The sequence below is a fragment of the Loxodonta africana genome, chromosome 16 (assembly GCF_030014295.1).
Source record: "Loxodonta africana isolate mLoxAfr1 chromosome 16, mLoxAfr1.hap2, whole genome shotgun sequence".
Classification (NCBI taxonomy): domain Eukaryota; kingdom Metazoa; phylum Chordata; class Mammalia; order Proboscidea; family Elephantidae; genus Loxodonta; species Loxodonta africana.
Window position 1 is genome coordinate 85392937 of NC_087357.1, and position 23605 is coordinate 85416541.

The following is a 23605-nucleotide window of genomic DNA, read 5'->3' on the forward strand; positions in this document are numbered from 1 at the left end:
ATAACTAACAATGCACAAACACCAGAAGAGAAACTAGATAACTGGGAGCTCAAAAAATCAAACACTTATGCTCATCAAAAGGCTTCAACAGAAGAGTAAAAAGACAACCTACAGACTGGGAAAAAAAATTTTGGCTGCAACATATCCAATCAGCATCTAATCTCTAAAGCCTAAAATATACTGCAACACCTCAACAACAAAAAGATCAATAACCCAATTTAAAAAAGGGCAAAGGATATGAACAGAAACTTCACCAAAGAAGACAATCAGGCAGCTAACAGATACGTAAGGAAATGCTCACAGTCATTAGCCATTAGAGAAATGCAAATCAAAACTACAATGAGATACCATCTCACACCAACAAGTCTGGCACTAATCCAAAAAAACACAAAATAATAAATGTTGGAGAGGTTGTAGAGAGACTGGAACACTTACTCACTGCTGGTGGGAATGTAAAATGGTACAACTACTTTGGAAAACAATTTGGCGCTTCCTTAAAAAGCTAGAAATAGAAGTACTATATGATCCAGAGATCCCACTCCTTGGAATACATTCTAGAGAAATAAGAGCCATCACAAGAATAGATATATGCATACCCACGTTCCTTGCAGCACTGTTTACAATAGCAAAAAGATGAAAACAACCTAGGTGCCCATCAACAGAGGAGCAGATGAACAAATTATGGCACCCAATGGAATACTACATAATAATAAAGAACAATGATGGATCTGTGAAACATCTTACAATGCGGATGAACCTGGAGGGCATTATGCTGAGTGAAATTAGTCAAAAAAGGACAAATATTGTATGAGACCACTATCTTAAGAACTCGAGAAAAGGTTTAAACCAGAAGAAAGTACTCTTTGATGGTTATGAGGGTGGGGAGGAAAACGGAGGGGAATTCACTAACTAGATAGTAGACAAAAATCATCGTAGGTGAAGGGAAGGACGGCACACAATACAGGGAGTGTCAGCACAACTGGACCAAAGCAAAAGCTAAGAGGTTTCCTGCACACAACCAAACACTTTGAGGGACAGAGCTGCTGGGGCTGGGGTCTAGGGACCACAGTTTCAGGGAACATCTAGGTCAATTGGCATAACTGAGTTTATTAGGAAAATCTTCTGCATCCCTCTTTGGTGTGTGGCATCTGGGATCTTAAAGGCTTTCAAGCGGCCATCTAAGATGCATCGATTCGTCCTAATCCACTTGGAGCAATGGAGAATGAAGGCCACAAGGAAAATATTAGCCCAAGAGACAAAAGGTCCACATAAACCAGAGACTCCATTAGCCTGAGACCAGAAGAACTAGATGGTGCCCAGCTACCACCAATGACTGCCCAGACAGGGAACACAAGGGTCCTGGATGGAGCTGGAGAGACGTGAGAAGTAGACCTCAAATTCATGTACAAAGACCAGACTTAATGGTCTGACAGAGACTAGAGAAACTCCTGAAACTATGGCCCCCAGATGCTCTTATAACCCAGACTAAAACCATTCCAGGGGCCCACTCTTCCAACAAAAATTAGACTGGACTATAAAACAAAAAATAATACTCGTGAGGAGCGAATGTCTTAGTTCAATCAGACACACAAGACCAAATAGGCAGCCCCTGCCCAGAGGCAAGATGAGAAGGCAGGAAGGGACAGGAATTGGTTGAACAGACCCAAGAAACCCGGGGTTGAAAGGGGGAGTGTGGTGCCACATTGCAGGAATTGCACTTAATGTCACATAATAATGTGTATAAATTTTTGCATGAGAAATTAACGAGCTGTAAACTTCTGCCTCCGAAGCATAATAAAAAAATAAAAAACTCAACCATCTCTGGAGCTCTGCTATCATATTTACGCTCTGGGCATGATCCTCAGCAGTAGCATGAGTGAGGGTTTCAAGAGCAAAGAAGTTTCCTGAATAAACCGAACACTTCAAAGGCCAGCATAGCAGGGGCGGGAGTTGGGGGACCATGGTTTCAGGGGACATCCAAGTCAATTGGCATAATAAAGTCTATTAAGAAAACATTCTGCATCCCAGTTTGGAGAGTGGAATCTGGGGTCTTAAACACTAGCAAGTGGCCATCTAAGATGCATCAATTAGTCTCAAACCACCTGGAGCAGAAAGAATGAAGAACACCAAAGACACAAGGTAATTATGAGCCTAAGAGGCAGAAAGGACCACATAAACCAGAGACTAGACTATATCAGCCTGAGACCAGAAGAACTAGATGACTGCCCTGACAGGGAACACAACAGAGAACCCCTGAGGGAGCAGGAGAGCGGTGAGAGGTAGACCCCAAATTCTCGTCAAAAGACTAGACTTAATGGTCAGACTGGGACTGGAAGGAACCCAGAGGTCATGGTCCCCAGATCTTCTGTTAGCCCAAGACAGGAACCATTTCCAAAGCCAACTCTTCAGACAAGGATTGGACTGGAATATCAGATGGAAAATAATACTGGTGAAGAACGAGCTTCTTGGATCAAGCAGACACATGAGACTGTTGGTACCGCCTGTCTGGAGGGGAGATGAGAGGGGAGAGGGAGTCAGAAGCTGCCTGAATGGACATGTGGAGAGAAAGTGGAGGGAAGGACTGTGCTGTCTCATTAGGGGGAGAGCAATTAGGAGTGTACATCAAGGCATATATAAATTTTTGTGTGAGAGACTGACTTGATTTGTAAACTTTCACTTAAAGCACAATTAAAAAAAAAAAAAAAGAATGAGGGTTTCTTTATATGTTGCCAAGGAGCTCCTCTAGTTTTCACACTTGGCCTTACATTAGTGATTAATCACCCTTACCTTTTCACTGTCTTTCTCCAATGCATCCATGGTGCTCGGCAAGAGCCAACCAATTCCATTTTCTCTAAAACGAACACTTCCACTCTAATAGCTGAGATATTGAACCCTCAAACTCACCACTGTGAAAGTGTGAACATCTGCACCACAGACTCATGCCAAGGGCTATTGGTACTCCACCTAGACCTCATAGAGTCCTCATTATTGGCTGGGCAGCAAATGATTCAGCCCCTAAGTCCCATCTTAGAGTCCTGGCCCCAACTATCTTATGTCAGGTGTCCCAGAAAACAGACTTGCAGGTGGAAATTTGCATGCTAAGATTTGTGGGAGCCCGCTTGTGGGAATCACACCTATGAGGGAGTGAGGGAGCAGGATTGGCCAGAGCGAGAGGGTAAATGTGATACAGCTTCAATAGAGGCCTCATCAGAGCTGGGAGGCACCCACGGAGATCTGGGGTTAGGTCCTGCTTGGACACAAGGAGGCCCAGGCTTTGATACCCTGCATAGACTAATCACTGGATCTGGGCTGTCCTCAAGCAGGGGAATAACTGTGCAAGGGGCAGCTCCTTCAGGCAGCTGAAGACGATTCCTGGGGAGTGACTCAGCTGCGAGCCATCAGCAGACCACAGTCCACAAAGGTGGAAGAAGGAGTTCCTTGGTACTGGAAGGGGGATCTGGGCAGCACACCAAAGCATTCACCGCAGTTATTCAGAGCAGCGGGGGGTGAGGCTGGAAGGTACCGAGAGAGTGCAGGGTATCTGTGACACTGGGGCACATGATGTGTGGCAGTGAAGGCTGGAAAGAGGCTGGAAGCAGGCAGATGACCCAGATACTGAGGGCCTAAATGCCAGGACAAGGGTGTAAAGCTTTGTCACTCATGCCAAGAAGAGCCATCAAAAGGTTTTAGGAAGATTAGTTTGGGGTTGTAAGGAGACTGTGCAGTCCCGAAAGGATCCTAATTTCCAAAATGCTCCCTTTGGCTGCCTCTCCCACAGATTCCTCCCAACTGGCTTGCTCTGGCCAAGTCACACACACCATCATCCCCTCCCCCAAACTGGCTCCCTTCAAATTGTCGCTTCCCACAGGGCTGCATTCATGCGTCAGTTCTAAATAGTCCCACTGTTCAGCGTTAACGAGGAGTAATACCAATTCCCATGTTTGCTCAGAGAGCACCATGTTTCATCAAACCAGAGCCCATGCCGGCTCAGATTACTGACCGAGACAATGTTCTATAATCCTGGTTTATTCACATGTCACGGGTGTTTTAGCGAAACAGAAATGAATGGCCACACCACCCTAGGAAGTAACAGGAGAGTTGGATTCCAGCCCAGGGGAAGTAATGCTTTCTCTTGCCACAGTTCTTTGAGGGGCCAATTTTTATTCTCTTAGTTTTTCCCAAATTTGAGAAAGAGAATATGGGCTGAGAAGGAGTCAAGAGTGGGTAGCTATTTCCCTATAAAATGTTGACTCCATGGATGGATTTTGCCAGAACAAAAATAAAATCTGTCATTGATTATAAAGTCCTTTGTGCTTGTTATTTCACGGATTTATTACACCCTGGCCAAACAGCTTGGGGAGGCCCTGTGATTCTTGTCTCTGCCACTTCTTGAAAGCTCTCACCCCAACTAGGAACAGGGACTCACTCCCCTTATTAAGGCCAAGGAGCTCCAAACATCTAGATGAAGTGCCCTTGAAAGCCTTTGGACAGGGACACACAGATACTGATAACAAAGGCTTGTTGGTGGAGGTCTGTGGCTTCTTAACCAAGGAGACATTCTCTCTCCTTTCTTTTCAGCTCTTAGTATTGTGCATTCCGAAATGCATTTCTGCCATGAAGTGAGGCACAGCCAGGAGTGTATTTCTCACTCAATCTCCTGGATTCCAGGTTCACTTTAAATGGGCTACACCTGTTTCTAAACACACACTAAATAAAAATAGCAGTAACAATAGCCCATGCAATTTAGTACCATATCATGTTAAAATTTCACCGAGAACTCTCACAACACTGAAGAGTAGATGTGCTGGTCCCCATTTTAGTTGAGGAAACTGAAGCTCAGAGAGACCAAGTAGCTTGTTTGAGGCCACACAGCTAGGTAGTGATGAAAACAGGGACACAGGCTTAGTCCCAGTTGACTTCCAAGAAAGGGTTTATAGGAGGGAATGGAGTGTTTGGGCTGAAAGAAGAGGATGCTAGGGTTTAAGAGAGGCGATGGGGTTGGTCCAGGGTTACAGACCTAGTAAGATCCATGACTTGGCTCTGCCACAAATGGACTGGACAATATCATCAAACAATTGCCTGGGAACATGTGATTTGGTGTTTATTTGGTAGAAGTTCTGGATGAAACCATACGAGCTTGCTCCTCAGAACTGTCCAAAATCTGCATTTTTTTCTCTGCACAGAACATAACTGTTCAACCTCATAGCTCCTTCCCCAGAGTTTACTGAGCTTAAGTAAACCCCACTATCCCAGAGTGTGGGGCAGAAAGGGCTAGAAGCCTGAGGGCCCCAAAGATAACCTCTCACCCCCCTGGAGAGCTCACTCCCCATTCCAATCTGCAAGTTTAAGATCTCAGTGCCCTGGCAAGCACAGTGCACACTGCTCCCAGGACCAGGGTAATTTCAGCAGGAAGCTGTCAGAAATCATAGATCTGAAGACTTCAATCCATTTCCACCCTTATTTTGAGCTGCAGCCTGAGCTATTAAAAACAAAACATTCAAGTTGGCAAGCACCAAAATTAGCCTCATTTCCACGCTAGAAACACTGTTCTGCATGAGCTGAAATTGTGCAGTGATTGTTTCTTGTCTGCCTTAGTGATGCTGTTCGCGGCCGTGCTGGGAGCTAGCGAGAATGTGACCCGGTGGTAATCTGAATTGCTTCACCAAACACATTTTTATCCCATCATCTCGGCTACATGAAAGAGGGCCATAGTGCGCCAGTGTTCAAGACTTTACAGCCCCGCTGTTCAGCAATAAAACGAGGCAAGAAATATTAGCCATCCCCAGCTGATACCTTAATTCTTTCCCATCAATGTCAGAGAATCTGTACCCTACAGGTTTTAATGCTGGCTAAATCCTGACCCTCGGCACTGGCGTGAATGGAGCAGGAATGAGTTAAGGAGAGCAAGAAGGCTTTAAAGGACACAGATCCCAAATAGCCCAGCTTGTCTCCGCCTCCCGCAGACTCACCCTCCTTTTCACAGGCTTCGATTGTGTATGGCCCCAGCAGAGACAAAACTACCCATAAGCAGAGGTGACCCCCAGCCGCTGCAGGTCAGAGCCATTCTGGGGGAGAGGAGGAGAGGGGGCCAAGGGGAAGTGAGGGGCACATGGAGAAGGAAGGGATGGGGAGAGAGACGAAGGGAAGGGAGCTCTAAAAGGTGGTTGGATCGTTTATAAGGAGAGATTAATTAGGTCCAAGGCTGCAACTTTATCATCTCACCTCCAAGCAGTTTTTGAAAACCATCCCACAGATCCAACGGGAACTGTATTAACGGGAAGGTGACTTCAGGGTGAGCAAATTTTGAAACTAAATAAAACGTTTCTCTATGGTTTTCCAAGAGCTACAGGGCTGAGATTTAGAGGTGCTCAATAGAATGGCCTCTAATTTGATACTGCAGAATTAAAAAGAAAGTTACAAATGAGTTGTGTTTTACACATCAACAGAAGTTTTTCCAGCTATTTTTCAATTATTGCATTGTGAGCCCTCCAAGAAAAGTAACTATTTTGGCTCACAGAGCTTGAAGTTACCAAGTAAAGGGAACAGCGTGTTCACAAGTTTGCAAACAGCCCTTTGAAATGTAGAATAGACAGTCTCCCAGAGCCTTCTGCAGGGATAGGGGCTTAAAGATGTTCTTTCCTCCTCTCTGGAGGGTTATTAAACTTTCGGGGTGGACCTTGGACCCCTTTCCAAGCCGGGTGAAACCTGTGGACCCCTTCTCAAAAGTATGTTTTTTTAATGCATAAAATAAAATACACAGGGTTACAAAGGAAGCCAATTACATTAAAACATAGCTGCCGAAATTTTTAAAACAACTTTGCAACATAGTAACATGCATGCCTCTTTGATAATGCAGTAAATAACAAGCCAAAGGCCTAACTACCATAATTTCATAGTGATGAGCTAAAAGTGATGTTTTGAGATACCTGCAGCAGCAACTCTCCTGTGATATGAAAATGCCTGTGTTTCCATTGGTGACAAAGTAACAGGTACACCTAATATCAGTGGAGTTGGTTGCCTTCATTTTTAATATCAGCAAGTACTGAGTGATGCAAACTATTAACATGCTGGGCTGCTAACTGAAAGGTTAGCGGTTCAAGTCCAACCAGAGGTGCTTCAGAAGAAAAGCCAGGAGATCTACTTCCAAAAAATCAGCCACTGAAAACCCAACGGAGCGCAGTTGTGCTCTGACACACGTGTGGTTGCCATGAGTCAGCAGCTGGTTACCAGTTATAAATTTCAGTAAAGCTTAGTGAAAATGAAGATGTCACTTTTCCCCATCCAGGCCCTAAAAAACCAAAAACCAAACCCATTGCCATCGAGTCGATTCTGATTCATCCAAGCTCTAGGACCCCCTGAATTTCATTCATGGGCAAGAAACCCTGCTACAGACAAGATGAAGCTCTGACCTTCTGCCCCTAGGGCCAGGCTGAGGGGAGGTGGACCAGGGATTCAATACACCTTCCCTTCATTGTGAAACTTTAGGGAAGCCACCTTCTCTTTTCCTACTCTGGTTATTTGAAAACTTTTTTTTAAAAAAAGCAGATCGAAAACACTTCCTTTTTAGTGCAATCCTAATGGCTACACGTCCAAAGATTAATGCAAACCTTTAACATGTTTCTTCAACAACTGGAATAATTGTTGCCCTATAAAACCCATTGCCGTCGAGTGGATTCCTACTCTATATAGGGCAGAGTAGAACTGCCCCATAGGGTTTCCAAGGAGCCACTGGTGGATTCAAACTGCCGACCTTTTGGTTAGCTGCAGAGCTCTTAACCACTGCACCACCAGGCTCCATATAAAGGATCATTAATTAATTAATGCTGAAATTTAATCAGGATCACTTTCCAGTTGCCTTGTGTAGGCTGAGCTCTGGGGTGAAGGTTTTTCTTTTCAGACTCTGTATTTTGAACACACACTGGCTCTGGAGCACCTGGGCATACACACATACCCTCGGGAGACCTTACGGGAGAGCTGTCATCTTGCAACTACACAGCCATGGAAGGGGTAACCCAGTAGGCGGACCCACCTCCAAGGGGTGTCCAGCCGGCTGCGCGGGACCCACAGGACCCTGGCCTAGCTTCTCAGTCTCCCGCTCTCCGCAGGGGGGCGGGGAGCGCGCTCGCCCACGCCCCCCACACTCTCGGGCGCACACCCAGGCGCGCGCACGCCGCCACACACGGGCACACGCACACCGCAGCCTGGCCAGGGATGGCGAGTCGGCGGCGGCCTCGAGTGGTCTAGGGCGCGCAGCTCGGTGCCCCCCACCCTGAGGGTGCCACCGGCGGCCCGGCCCCGCCCCGCCCCGCCCCGCCCCTCCCAGCCTCCCGAAGCCTCGGAGCGGGGCGCGCAGTGGGCTGCAAAGTTTCGCGGCAAGAGTCGGTGGAGGCAGCGCGCCGGCTCGGGCTCAGCTGGCTAGAGTTTGCGCGGCGTGGACTGACCGCACGCCTGGCTGGCTTGCCTCCCTCTGTCCCGCGCCCTCTGCCCCGCGTCAGCCCTGCGCGCCCCGCGCACCCTCCCTGCCGCCGCGGGCTCAGTCCGCAGCCTCCAGGGCGCCGGGGCTCTCCCTGCTCCTCCCGGACCTTTGGTCCTTCGTCACCGCCACCCCGCCATGGCCAGTGGCCCCGCTTGGACCAGCTCGGGCCGGGGACCCCAACTGCTTCTGTTGCTGCCGCTGCTTCTGCTGCTGCTGTGGGACGCGGGTGGCAGCCACAGGGCCACCGCCTGGCCCGCGCCTCAGTCCTCCGCCGACGGCCTGGTAGAGGACAAGGACCCCCAGCGGTCTCCGGGGGACGCGGCCACAGCGCTGGGCCCCGGCGCCCAGGACATGGTCGCTGTCCACATGTTCAGGCTCTATGAGAAGTACAGCCGGCGGGGAGCCCGGCCCGGAGGGGGCAACACAGTCCGCAGCTTCCGGGCACGGCTGGGTAAGTAGAGGGTAATCTGGAGGCCCCCTCCTCATTATTCTCCTCCTTCCTCACAGGTCCGTACCTCCCACCCCCGCTTGCTTCTGCTCACTGACTTCATTCTTTCATTCACTCTTCACCAAGTTCTGAACCTCCAGTGGGGACACCAAAGTGACACAGAGTTCTGTCCCTTGGGTGCTCCCAAGCCTGTGAGGGCAGAACATCCTTGGCACAGACCACTCAGAACCAATCCATAAGCCCAGGATGGAAATGCCATCAAGCTGGGGGGCATCTGTTGTGTTGGCTCTTGACAGGTAAGGAGGCCACGCTGGATGGATAGAAGGCAGCCCTAATAGAAGTGCCCACCACTGGGCACAGGTGGAGGCATGAACCTCGGTGGGGGAGGCAGAGTGAACTGAGACGTGTCTGAGATGCCTACCAGAGGGACTGGACTTTTTCCCCCACCCTGGGCAGCAGCATAAAGTGTCCAGACTATGGGGTTGGAGGAAGGGTCCAGAAGCTCTGAGCAGTGGGGGCACCCCACCCGTCTCCTGTCCTGGGCTCTGACAAATCCTTTCCTCTTCCCCACACCTTGGATTACCTGGCCTGGGGTCTCACTGCTGGGCCCAGGGCACTTCCCAAGACCCGCCTCAGCAACCTCATTCCCCCACAGGCCCCAGGCAGCCACAGGGGTAATGCAGTGGTGACTACTCATGGTTGCAAAATGCCATTCTAAAAAATGTGGGTGAGGGTCACCTGCAGCCCTTGTGGTGGGGAAGGCATTCACCAGGAGAAAGGTACTCAGTGTGCAGGGTTCTCTCCTGGGTGGAGGGGAACAAGCTCAGAGATGGAGTCAGACAGCTTGGGTCACATCTGTCAGCTGCTGCTCACTGGCTGTGCAACTTGAGGCCAGGCATGGGAAGCTCATCCTTGCAAAACTAAATGGGGGGGAGCACCTCCATCCCCCCATTCTCCACTGAGCCACCTCCTCTGGCAAGTGTCCCATGGGCTCCAGGCCAATCGGCTCTTCCTTTTTCCTTCCTGGTACCTTTTATGCAGTACTTGGGATTCATTCTACAGCATCATGATTAAGGAAACCACTCAAGAACCATCTGGCATGAACGTGGCCTTGGGTCAATGGCTAAAGTAACATGGACTTCAGTGTCCCTGTCTATAAATGGACAGGGCATGGCAGTCCCTCCCCTGGGGAGCTGCAGAAAAGATTAAATGAGGTACCGTATGTAAGCCCCTGCCAGCGCTGGCCAGATAGGTCTCTGTGCGTGGTATGTCTTTGCGAGCAGAAAGTACGGTGCTAAGAACTTTGTATTCATATGGGTTTAAACTTGATCTTGTTTCAGAAGTAATGCTGCCCATTAACTCAGTCCTTCCAGGAAGACTTGGAATTGAGGAAAGTAAGGCCGGCTAGGTCACCGCCTCAACCAGGGTTGAGCACAATGCTGAACCTACTTGCTTGTGCAGCCCTGGGCGTGGAGGTGCACAGGTCTGTGCTTCCGTTTTCACAAAATACAGGTAGTACGAAGAGCAGTGAAGCACACAGTGGTAATCCCCAGAAGACTCTGGAGACAGTACATCAAATCCAGCACTCCCATTTTATGGATAAGGAAACTGAGGCCTGAGATGTAGGGAGTGCTATTCACAGTGGAAATGCTGGTTCTACTGCTTTTTTCTCCAGCAGATATAAGCCCAGGACCTGGGTGGGAGAGGTAGAATGGACAATTCTGAGAGATCATAGTGACTGTGGTGGAGTCTGGGACTGTCTGGCACATCCAGCACACCTCTTTGGAACCATAAGGCAGACAGTGGTGTGAGTCACAGCTTCTACACCTGCCGGCTGTGTGTGTGGCACAAGCCACTGTGCCTCTCTGAGCTCCAGCATCCTGTCTGCAGTGTAGTGGTGAGGATTAAGTGAGGTAAGGTGGCCTTTGTGCCTAGCATAGAGCAGGGGCGCAGGCTGGTTAGTTTCTCCTCCCGTCCCTTGATTCATTAGAGCTGTTTTTTTCCAGCCCTCACCAGTTCCCAGCTGTGCCCGCTCTGTGATCCAGTAGCCCAGCTGGGAGGAGGTACACATCTGAGCAAGAGCCTCTCATCTTGTAGAGGAGGCCACAGATGTGGGAGGCTCCTGCTCTGGTCCTGGAATGTGCCTACCCCTTGGCGGAGTGTCATTTCTCGCTAAACAACCAATGCGTCAGGTCTTGCAGCCTTGGTGTAATAGCTTGTGTTCCTTTCCGCCCCTCAGGCAGCAGAGCACAGGTTCAGTGTGCTGGCAGTGAAGGTGGGCCAGCTGGGTCCAAATCACAATTCTACGGCTTATTGTATGATCTGGGCAAGGAGTTAAACTTGTCCGTGAGTCAGTCTTATTCCTTATAACACAGGGCTAATGCTCCCTACCTGATAGGGTTGTTTGAGATTAGATTAAAATATGCATGTGTAAGGGTGGATAGTTTATTAGCTATTGTTATTATTACACCGAGTCCCTGGGTGGTGCAAGCAATCCATGTGCTCAGTAGCAAATCAAAAGGCTGGAGGTTTGATTCCACTCAGAGGAACCTCAGAAGTCCTTGTGATCTGAAACACCAGTCGTTGAAAACCCTTTGGAGCATAGTTCTACTCTGACACACATGGGATCGCCATGAGTCAGAGCCAACTTGATGGCAAATGTTTTTTTATTGTTATTGCCATTATTATGTTCACTGCATATCTCCTTTCCCTGTCCCACTACCCTGGTGTACCCTGTGTTCCCTATTAAATCGGCGTCACTGGACTGTGCCTTGGAGCCTGACCCTAAGGGTTAAGGTTAGACCTTCCCCTGCTCCCTGAATGACCTGTGTTCAAATCTAAGCTTTGCCACTTACCCACGTGATACTGGGCAAGTTACCTAATCTCTCTGAGCTTCAATTTCTTCATTTCTAAAATGAGAGTAATAATACATACCCATCTGTCGTAATGCCAAAAGTGAAGCTCACTTCAGTTCCCCAAGTATTACCAAGCAGGTGGTTAGGTGGCAGGTACTACAAGCTCGGAGGATGCGAAGATGGATGGAATATTGGCCATGCTCCAGGGGAGCTCACAAACTGGTCGGGAGAATGGAAGTGGGCCTGTGGGACGGGGGTGCGATGGAGCAGTAACAGGAGGTGGGCATTCCACGGAGCTTAGAGGAGCAGCCCCAGCCCAGCAGGGGAGGAGCCAGTGCAGCCTTCACCATATGGGAGGCCTGAGACAGACTTTGAAGGTCAAGAGGGCCTTAGCCAGGTGTGGAAGGGAAGTCATCCACTGTGTGGTGGAACCATGAAGAGTCTGGTTTTAACGAGGAACTAATGTGCCTTTGAATTGTGGTGTTGGTGAAGAATATCGAATGTACCATGGACTGCCAAAAGAACGAACAAATCTGTCTTGGAAAAAGTGCAATCAGTGCTCTTTAGACGCAAGGGTGACGAGACTTTGTCTCACATACTTAGGACATGTTATCAGGAGGGACCAGTCCCTGGAGAAGGACATCATGCTTGGTAAAATAGAGGGTTAGTGAAAAAGAGGAAGATCCTCAATGAGATGGACTGACACAGTGGCTGCAGCAATTGGCTCAAACATAACAACAATTGTGAGGATGGTGCAGGACCAGGCAGTGTTTCGTTCTGTTGTACACGGGGTTGCTGTGAGTTGGAATCGACTGAACGGCACCCAACAACAACTTGTGAGGAAAGTTGGACAAGTAGGTGGTGGCCAGGTTTATAAACAGCCTTCAATGCTAGACAATGTAATAGTAAACGTGCATCAGAGAGAGAGAATAGAGAATGTTCATAAAAGAAATGCATGCTTATTAGGGAAAGTCTGGAAATCACAGTAAAGAAGATAAGTCAACCCTAATCACAGACCCAGACATAACCAGTAACCAGTTGTCACGGAGTCATTTCTAACTGATGATGATTCCATGTGCGTCAGAGTAGAATTGTGCTTCACAGAATTTTCAGTGGCTGATTTTTTGAAAACAGATACCCAGGCTTTTCTTCAGAGGCACCTCTAGGTGAACTTGAACCTCCAACCTTTTGGTTAGCAGCTGAGCACATTAACTGTTTACACCACCCAGGGAGAGACAATTAGCCACAAACTTGAACTTCCAACCTTTGGGTTAGCAGCTGAGCACATTAACTGTTTACACCACCCAGGGAGAGACAATTAGCCACAGTAATATGTAGGTGGAATCTTCGAATGGATGGGTGGGTGGGTGGATCTCCATTGTTTTTACCGTAATGGAATAATATTTTCAACATGGAGGTAAAACTTATTTCACTGTTCAAAATTATGTCTTTTTTTTCCATTATTGGTCATCCTGAACTGTTTTTATGCCTGTTGTCCGTTTGCATTTTCCCTGTGGAAGTTGCTTCCTCATATTGGACTTCTTTCCTTTTTCCTACTGATTTGCAGAGGTTCTTCATATAATAAAACTATTAAGGCTTTATCTCTGATAGATGATTTCTCTTTGAAGCTCATGTATGCCCAGGGGATGAGAAGATGCAGGGATACCGTTGCAATTGAGGCCAGGCCTGGGTGGAGGCAGGGTTGGAAGGATGCAGAGTTAGGGATGGTTGTGAGAAGATGGGATGCAAAACCAGTAGGAGTTAGGGAGCAGTTAGATGCAGGAAGGAAGAGGCCATGAGCATCTTCAGGCCCCTGCTGAAGGGATTGGATGGTGGTGAAGCCTCCAGCAGCTGGAATGAGGACAAGGAGTGAGTGTGTGGTATCTGGAATGTAGCCACCGTGAGGTCATATGGCCAGTTTGCATTGAGCACAGGCCAGGTACCAGGCTCTGTGCTGCAGACTTACAAAGGTGACCTCACTTGATCCTCACAACCACTTCAGTAGGTACATACACATATCCTGCCTGGTTAACAGAGGAGGAAACCGAGTCACAGAGAGGTTCCGTGACTTACCTAAACCCTGTAGCTAGTCAGCAGTATAACTGGGATTTAAACAAGGCAGCCTGCCTCTGAAGCCTGTGTGGAAGTAGATGATCAATACGTATTAGTTTCTTTCTCTCCTCTTCAGCAACCACTGCCCTGCCCACCGCCTCCTTCTTCCAGCTTCGGTGCTTCGTCTTTGGCCCAGTGCTCTCCAAGCCTTGTCACCTGTAGCAGGCACTCAGGACTATTTCAAGGGCAGAGCATGAAGGGGCGTCTCTCCAGGTGGCCTGGTTTCTGTTTATATGGGGCAGAACCCTCGGGGGCGTGTGCTCGGCCTGAGGACTGGCCAGGAGGGACCCTGGCACTAAGAGGCCCCTTCTCCAACCCCTCCCTTCCGGGCCTATCCTCACTGCCCTCAAGAAAGAGAATGAGTGCCCTGCAAAGTGCTCTGGTCAGGGTCTTAGTCTTTCTGGAGATCCAGAGAGAGATCAATTTGTTTAATAAGGTCAGTCCTTTCTTTCTTGGAGAGGCAAGACTTAAAAATTTTAAATCATGATTTATGTTTGCAAAACATGTTGCAGTTCACAAAACCAGAACCAAGCCAGTTGCCATATACTCACCTCCGACTCATGGCGACCACATTGTGTCAGAGTAAAACTGCACTCCATAGTATTTTCAATGGCTTATTTTTTGGATATGGATCTTTGGAAATAGGCCTTTCTTCAGAGGTGCCTTCGGGTGGAATTGAACCTCCAACCTTTAGGTTAGCAGCCAAGTGCATTAACCATTTGCGCCACTAATCTTTTTACATTTGCTGGGAGCAGATCACGTTACATGCAGCGTGGGGTCAAACAGACATGGGTCCGCAGTCTGCCTCTGCCCTTACCAGCAGTATTATGGGGGGCAAGTTATGCACCCTCTCTGAACCTCCATCTCTTTATTAAATAAATGATCCATTCGGGCTCCCTTCATTTAAATAATGAGGAACTAGTGTTCAGAACACCCAGCACAGGGCCCAGCATATAGCTGGAGCTCCATAACTGTTAAACAGTGCTATTGTTGTATTAAATATGAGAAAACCCAGGCTCAAGAGGAAGGAACTGGCCCAAAACCCTGCTGCCCAGTATCTCCAGCTAGGTTTGTATCATCAGCAGCATCTCTCCAAAGAATGAGACTTACTGGCCCTCTTTAAGGATATGGTTACCAAGCCCCAGGGCAGCAGGCCAGGAACCCCCTTGTTAACTGAAACGGGTAGACTTAGCAACGATCCCCCTCTTTCCTTGTTCCTTCAGTGCAAGGGCTGCTTCCCACCAAAAACCCACTGCCGTTGAGTCGATTGTGACTCATAGCGACCCTATAGGACAGAGTAGAACTGCCTCATAGAGTTTCCAAGGAGCACCTGGCAGATTTGAACTGCTGACCTCTTACACCACCAGGGTTTCTGCAGTTTACCTAAAGAGTTACCAAATATCACTCTTAACCAAACGATCAAGCAAAAATCTAAGAGATTCTCCTTAATCAACCACTTGGTTTTTCAAACACATATGCCGAACAAAGCTTAAGAAAACATGAGAAAGAACAAAAAAGAGTAAGCAAAAAGATTAAGCAAAGGCTCCTTTTCCGAGAGCACTCACCCTGTCAGTGTCGAAGGGACGTGGACTGGGAACACGTGGGTCCGGAAGATAGGATCTCTTTTGCTGGCTTCTTCTCCACAGTCCAGGTCTCCTCGAGTTTGACTGGATGTGTAGCTTCAGAAATCCTGGACGACTACACCATTAACTGTTGTGGGGGAAAAAAACATCTCCAAGTTTAGTAAAGCAAAAAGAGAGTTTTATTCAGCATATATTCAAAAGGACAAAAGTTGAGAAGCGGACAAAGCATGTTGCCAGAGCTATGTCTGCCTGAGTCCAAGGAAATATTACAGAGTAAGCAAGAATGGGAAAGTGGACAAGCATGCTGCCACAGCCATGTCTGCCCCAGTCCAAGGAAATTACAGAAAAGGGTGCTTAGGCAGGATTTATTCCAGGAATTCAGTCATTTAACACTTACTTCTGAGCACTAACTGTCAGCCAATGCTAGACTCTAGGGGTACAGAAGGGAATGAACTGGCAAAGCCCTGCCTGCTTGGAGTTTATGTTCTAGGTGGAAGACGATAAGCAAACAAATGTATATCTGGGTGTTCAGAAGTGCTATGAAGACAAATGAAGCCGGGGAGGTAGACAGGGTGATGGAGTTCCTCTTCCAGCCCTCTGGAGCCAAGGCTGCCCTTCCCTTCACTGAGGGTACCATTTGAACAGGGGAGCGCAATTCGGGCAGAAGGAATAGCTGTGTCAGAGGCCTGAGACAGGAAGCCCAGACTTGGAAGGACAAGGAGGCCAGTATGACTAGCTCGGGGGCGGGGGCTGTGAAGCTGGGGAAGGAGGCACGCCAGATCAGGAAGGACCTTGGTGGGGCATTGAGCTGTATTTTGGAGCAGTGGAGAGCCACTGGAGGACTCAGAGTGAGGTGATCTGTGTGAAGGGTGCTCCAGTACCCAGGCCCATGAGGACTGTCCGTTGTAAAGCTACAGGTGGGCATCTTTGCAATCACCTGCCTGCCCAGTAGTCTGACACCTGGGCACCTGTGACCACCTTTGCTTCTACCCCAGTCAGCCCAGGGCTTAGCCTGGAGTAAGAGTTTCACGGATATTTATTGGAAGGAGGGAAATAAAGAAAAAAGGGTAGTGGGAGGAAGGGAGGAGGGCGTTTACGTCACCTAGTGTTGCTGTAACAGAAACACCACAAGTGGATGACTCTAAGAAAAAGAAGTTTATTCTCTCACAGTCTAGGAGGCCAGAAGTCCAAATTCAGGACAACAGCTCCAGGGGAAGTTTTTCTCTCTCTGTCTGCTCTGGGCGAAGGTCCTTGTCGTCAGTCTTCCCATGGTCCAGGACCTTCTCAGTGCAGGGACCCCGAGTCCAAAGGACACATTATCCTCCTGGCTCTTGTTTCTTGGTGGTATGAGGTCCCCCTGTCTCTCTGCTCCTTTCTCTCTTTTATATCTCAAAAGAGATTAAGATACAACCTAATCCTGTAGATTGAGTCCTGCCTCATTAACATCATAGAGGTAGGATTTACAGCACTGTGGAAAATCACAGCAGATGACAAAATGGTGGACAATCACACACAGTACTGGGAATCACGGCCTAGCCAAGTTGACACACATTTTACGCACATTTTGGGGGGACACAATTTGTAACAGTGGGAGAGAGAAGAGAAGGATGAAAGGGAGGGGAGGGAGAGAGGGAAGAAGGAAAGACAGAAGAGAAGATGAGAAAAAAGGATCTATCTCCCTGACAAGGAGCCACAGGCACCAGCACACTGCACAGGCAGTGGGGACTTCTCTGAGAGCCTCTCTTTGTGGCCTAGGATCACTAAACTATGACTTCAGGTAGGTGCCACCCCTCTCTGCCACTACGTGGGTACCCTTGGGTGGCATGCAGGCAGGAACAGCCCAGGGAGCAGGGGCCAGCCTGTAGCTGTAGCCATTCATGCGCTTGGGGTCGGATTACCCATCCCCACCTCAGCAGTTCCCAGCAGGGAGGGTTTTTCTGGAGCAGGCTGTCTAGTGAGGCCAGAGATGTTCCAGCCAAAGCAGAGGAAGGACTCCTGCCTTGAGAGGAGGGTGGCACAGCAGGGCCGCTAAGGCCCCTCCCAAGTCCGAATCTCTGAGCGTGCCCTGTGATTCTCAGTCTAAGAGCAGGGCAGCACTTCCAGCTCCCCTTCCACACCTGTGCAGAAGTTACCTCTGGGGAGGGAGCCCAGGCAGCCATCCTCCACACACTGTTTGCCTGCATGCTGCTAACTGCCCCCAGGATAGGCCTCCCTCACCTTCCTCAGGTCATACCACCTTTGGCCTAGGTTGCTGTCACTGCCATCTTGATCACAGTTGTCCTTTCTGGCCCCTCTTGTGAGACTGAACTGCACCTCCAAGGGAGCCCACCCCTGTCCCCCGCAGTGTTCTGCTTTTCTCCTAGCCTCCTAGGCCTGTGGGAGGTCCAGGCCAGAGTTACTGCTTGCTGCCTGCTGGGCTGGGCTTGCTCTTGGAAGGACTGGAAAGGTCAGGCCTGAGCATCTTACATGTTTTCTAGTGAGGAGCGTTGGCAGAACAATTTGTGAGTTAAGACTTGAACTGTACAAAAGAGCGCACATCTGCCGTGCTAGCTGGGTCCTGCTCAGGTGCTTGGATTTGGGGGTGGAAAAGGCCCAGTTAGTGTGAGAGGAGCTTGCTCTGCCAGCCTCTGTCCTTTAGATGAAAGTGGCAGGGAGGCACACTTTAGGACACTTCCTTTGTGCCTGGCAAGTTACGTAGGCTATTTATTTAATCCTCAGAACAATCACCTGAGATAAAAAAAAAATAGAGGTACAGATTCTATTTCCCCTATGAAACAGGTGAGGAAAGTGGGGTGCCGTGTGTGGTGTGGCTGTGCTAGGGCCTGGGACCTCACTTCTGGGGCGTGATCTAGCCTGGGATGTGGGTGCAGGTTTGTTGGTGAACCTTGGCCGGCCCAGAGGCCAACCCCAGATGCTGCAAACACACAGCCACTAGAGTGCGCTATCACCAGTGCTCCCACCCCTCCCTGAGAGTTAGAATCCCCCAGGCTGCTGGTTAAAATCCTGGACACTCCAAAAGAGCATCTCCAGGGGAGGAAGGGCCTTGGGGGACTATCTTGTTAACAAGTGTCCCAGTGAGGTTTGGGAAAGGCTGGACTAAAGACTATGACACCCAAGGCCACAGTGTTGGGGCGGGGCACGTTTAAGTGGTGTGTATCAGGATGCCCTGTTCTTATGTGTGGGGCTATCGGGGGGTGTGTCACCTCCTCGGGGCTTACGTGAGGGAAAATAAGGTCATGTCTTTAGAGTATCTCCTAAGCAGAGACTGGCATTTAGCAGGCCCTCCACAGATGTACTTTTCCTTCCTCTCTTTCTCTCTCTCGTAGTCCCTTAAGAGCACATGGGATTCCCAATTGAATTATGCCTCCTTCCCAATAGAAAATAGCTTTAAACTGACTATATTGGTTGAAAGGAAGGAACGTGCTAGCTGATGCTGTGGGAGAAGGTGTTAGAGAGGCCACGGCCCTCAGAGAGCTCAGTGACCCCACACACACCTGCCACGGACCTCAGAGAGCTCAGTGACCCCACACACATCTGCGATGGCCCTCAGAGAGCTCAGTGACCCCACACACACCTGCCAGGGCTCGGGAGCTCTGTAGCTCCTCCAGTTTTACCCTGCAGACAGGAGAAAGCCTACAGCAGGTGCTCCTGGTCTCCTTTCCATTTTCCACAGCCTCAGAGGGGAGGCACCGGGAAAGTCCTGCCCCCTCCTGTGTTCACCCTACAGAGGACTTGGACATTTCAGAGCCCCCATGCCTCCAAGGTTCCGGTCATTATCCTAGGACTGCAGATAGGAGGCTGTGTCCTGGGTCCCTGGAGTACACCTGGTAGAATGAGGTAAGAAGGAAGGGGTGGTCAACAACCCAGGGAAGCAGGAGCGTTCTTGAGCTGCAGAAGAGATGATTGGTTGTGGTGCCTTATGGCTGAGGCCACTAGAGAGCATCCTGGAATCTGGGGACCTGGGGACTGCTGAATGACCTTGTACAACCCGACATTGCTCACTTCGTGAAACAATCTTAACAATCCTCCGGCAGAACTAACTGCAGATGCCCAAATGGCTGCTCTCTGAGCCCTGTGAACCCTTGGAAGCTCCTCAGAGTGCAGTGAAGATGTGAGGATCTTCACGTCACCTGACTTGGAGTAATGTACATTTAGCGATAAAGCTATAGATATTATGGTATATGATGTTGTAAAACATGGGGCTGTGCAGACACGAGAGGGGCCAACTCTCAGGCGGACTTTGATCCCACTCGAACCATCCTGAACACGGGATTCCACCTTATCAATGAAGCTATTTGTGCGTTCTGTCACTGGGACCTTTGTTCATTGAGAGACAGTGGCTTTAGAGTCGAGCAGGTGTAAGCACAAACCCTGCCTGCTACCATGTTTTTGCCATGGTGTATTTGACAATTCCCTAACCTCTCTGACCTCCATTCATCTGTTCATTGAGGGTGACAAGTGGTGCCCTCATCAGTTTATTGTTAAGGACTGCACATGGTGAGGTGAGCGCTCTGTCAGGAGTTCCTCACCCACCCCCAGCCCCTGGGCAGAAGACCCCTGACCACCAGGGCCCATCTGAGAGAGAACCTAAAAGACATGCCCTCTGTCCTTTCCTTGCAGAAGTGGTTGACCAGAAGGCCTTGTATTTCTTCAACTTGACTTCCATGCAAGATTCAGAAATGATCCTTGCAGCCACATTCCACTTCTACTCTGAGCCTTGGTGGCCCTGGGCCCGGGAGGCACTGTGCAAGCGGTCAAAGAATGCTTCCTGCCGCCTGTTCTCCACAGGCCTACCCGCTCGCCACCACCTGCTCTTCCACAGCCTCTCACAGAACACGGCCACCCAGGGGCTGCTCCGGGGGGCCATGGCCCTGGCCCCCCCACCACGGGGCCTGTGGCAGACCAAGGACATCTCCCCCATTGTTAAGGCGGCCCGCCGGGATGGTGAGCTGCTGCTCTCAGCCCAGCTGGAAGCTGCGAAGAAGGAACCAGGGGTGCGTAGACCCAGTCCCCATGCACCCTACATTCTCATCTACGCCAATGACCTGGCCATCTCGGAGCCCAACAGCGTGGCAGTGACGCTGCAGAGATACGACCCCTTCCCGGCTGGAGACCCTGAGCCCGGCGCAGCCCCCAACAGCTCCGCCGACCCCCGAGTGCGCCGGGCCACCCAGGCCAGCGGCCCTCTCCAGGACAACGAGCTGCCAGGGCTGGACGAGCGGCGAGTGCCTGCCCACGGCGCCCAGCACCACCACGAGTACGAGCTCTGGCCCAGCCCCTTCCAGGCGCTGAAGACCCGGCCTGCGCGCAAGGAGCGCAGGAGAAAGGGCCAGGACCTGTTCGTGGCCTCCTCGCAGGTGCTGAACTTCGACGAGAAGACCATGCAGAAAGCGCGGAGGAAGCAGTGGAACGAGCCGCGAATCTGCTCGCGGAGGTACCTGAAGGTGGACTTCGCGGACATCGGGTGGAATGAATGGATCATCTCCCCCAAGTCCTTCGACGCCTACTACTGCGCGGGAGCCTGTGAGTTCCCCATGCCCAAGGTAGGTGTGCTGTGGGAGCACGGCGGTGTTCTCAAGGTCATTTCGTTGTGCGTTGTCTCGGCTCCACCGCTTATTAGTAGGCAAGTCCCTGCGCCTCTGTAAGCCTGTGTTGATGCCTCTATAAAACAGAGATAGTGCCGGTCGCCGTGGAGTTGACTCTGACTCACGGTGACCCCGTGTATTCAGAGACTGTGCTCCACATGGTTTCCAGTCGTGGATTTTTTGGAAGTAGATCGCCAGGCCTTTCTTCAGCAGTGCTTCTGGTTGGACGTCAACCTTTTGATTAGCAGTCGAGCACGTTAACCGTTTGTGATGCCCAGGGACTCCAGGATGACGCCTCCCATTTATTTCAGGCAGTGAACAGGTAGACAGAGGTCCAAGGTAGCAGCCTGTTGGGTGGGCACAGGTCACAGATGAATTTGATCTGGCCCATAGAGTCCTTTTAAAAGTGTTGACTTTGTTGAATTTGACTTTTTAAATTAGAACATTTCTTTTCAAGGCAGGAGACTCCCTCTCCATAGGTGTGTGGTCCCACCTAGCAACAATCTACAGAAGTGGAGTAGACGCTGCCCCCTGTAGATAGGGCAGGTCCCCACAGCCCCCACCTCACCAAGGCTCTTGTTTCTCCTCCTGGCCTGGCCCCCAGGATGTTGACTAGCCTGAATCGGGGTTCAGAGCCACCCCCCTCTGGCAGTGTGAGCTCCCTCCTCCCTCGCATGCAGGGCGGGGACCCTTGGAACCAATAGCTTTCTCTGTGCACAGCAAGTCTGCTAGACACAGCACTGGGCTTCTTGACCCATCTTCTCTGGCCCTGAGTTTTCAGATATTCCCCTGCCCTCCAGGCTGGGCTGGGGTGCCGTCCACCTCCACCCCCTTACCCCTCCCATGGCCTTCCCTGCAGTGGGCCCCCTGGCAGCTGATGTCACCTCTACCACACAGCACACACTTTCCCCCTGCTCCGCCAAGTTACTCTGCCAAGTTCCAGGTCATGCCTTTCCTTCAAGAAAGGAAGTCAGTGCATAAATCCAATCTGAACGTAAGTAAATCAGCCAGCAGCGAACCCCAGACCCAGTCATGGGGTGGCAGTAATCTGCTTGGGAATTAGTGGCTTCTTCTGAAAGCCATTCATGTGCAAAACGGAGGAAAGGAGGCACCCAACAGAGAGACAAGCATCTTTGGGAGGGCTGAGCACAGGCTGGGGAGGTGCAGGACTGGAGCGCTGTAGGCTCCCAGCCACCAGCCCAGGGCTTACCTGTCGGCCTTCTGAGACGGCCAGCTGGAACCCCACAAATGCAGCGTGTCCCTGCACTGCTCTCACCCCCACTCCCTGCACAAAGGCCTTTCTCATCACCTGTGCTGTATAAAACTCTCTTTGGTCTGCAATGAGCTGAAGTGGATGGCTTGTTTGTGTTTTCCTTGTCCGAGCTGACCAAGGAAAAACATTCTGTTTTTGCTGCTGGGACTGAGACCCTTCCCCACGTGAGACGCCACTGGGATGAGGAGAAAGCCAGTGTGGCTGCAGCAGGCCTGCTTTCTGATCCAGGCCACGTCCTAACAGAGGGTATTTGTCAAGTTGCTTAGTCATTTTAAGCCTCCATTTCTTCCCCGGTGAAACTACTGTGCAGTGATACGTGTCCCACCAGGCTGATAAGATGAAATTGCGAAAAGATGTGACACCCTTAAGTCAGTACACCCAGGAGAAGTCAGTTTCCCACCCCTCACCACTGGCACACACACCCACGTGAGAAATCCTGCCTGCCCCCCTCAGACAGAGGCTACCACCGCTGGGCAGCCAGGACCCCAGGGGGACTGGTTGGGCACCTCCCTTGGCTGTCCTCTGGATAGCACCTCTGGGCTAGGCGTATGGGGATGTGTGAAGCACAAGCGCCCCCAAGTGGCCAGTGCCATGCAGAGGGTGTGATTTTTCTCACTGCAAGAGCCTGGGGGCTCTTGCAACAAAACCCAGTGGGGGACTCCATTTGTGGCTGATCCCAGAAGAAATGTGTATCATACCCAGGATTTTGCCTTTTCTTCTGGTTGACACCTTTTACATGGCTTCAGCCACAGAATAGCAGCAGCACAGTCTGTGGTGGGCGGAGAACCAGAGAGTCAGGTACAGTGTGGTATTCATGCCCCTTCCCTGCCTTGCAGATCGTCCGCCCGTCCAACCATGCCACCATCCAGAGCATTGTGAGGGCTGTGGGCATCGTCCCAGGCATCCCGGAGCCCTGCTGCATTCCCGATAAGATGAACTCCCTTGGGGTCCTTTTCCTGGATGAGAACCAGAACGTGGTTCTGAAGGTGTACCCCAACATGTCCGTGGAGACCTGTGCCTGCCGGTAAGACCAGTTGCTCCAGGTGCATGGAAGGCCCCGCCTCACCTCACGCCGGCAGAGCACTGTCCTCAGGACTTTCCAGGGTGAGGACTGAATAAGGGGTGCAACTACAAATGCAGGGCAGAGCACAGAGGCAGCCCCACTGGGTCCCAGAAGGATCCTCCCATCAGGGCACCATTCTGGGATGCTTTGTTTCTAGTGGCTTAGCTGCTAAATGCCACGCTAGGTACCCTTGAAGGAATCTGGGAATTG

The 23605-nt window shown here is 50.4% G+C and overlaps 1 protein-coding gene across 1 annotated transcript; it reads left to right on the plus strand.

The window, feature by feature from the left end:
* The first annotated feature begins 8611 nt into the window (after window positions 1-8611).
* GDF10 (growth differentiation factor 10) lies at window positions 8612-23360 on the plus strand. Its single transcript, XM_003408932.1, has 3 exons — window positions 8612-8927; window positions 20095-21017; window positions 23169-23360. Exons 1-3 carry the CDS (start codon window positions 8612-8614, stop codon window positions 23358-23360), a joined length of 1431 nt encoding a protein of 476 aa, XP_003408980.1.
* Window positions 23361-23605: the final 245 nt, after the last annotated feature.

Bases quoted from the DNA above. Each gene is read 5' to 3' on its own strand.
- GDF10 (XM_003408932.1), top strand. From the start codon at position 8,612: ATGGCCAGTGGCCCCGCTTGGACCAGCTCGGGCCGGGGACCCCAACTG. The intron at 8,928-20,094 runs GTAAGTAGAGGG...CTTTCCTTGCAG, and splicing joins CAGCTTCCGGGCACGGCTGG to AAGTGGTTGACCAGAAGGCC. The intron at 21,018-23,168 runs GTAGGTGTGCTG...CCTGCCTTGCAG, and splicing joins GTGAGTTCCCCATGCCCAAG to ATCGTCCGCCCGTCCAACCA.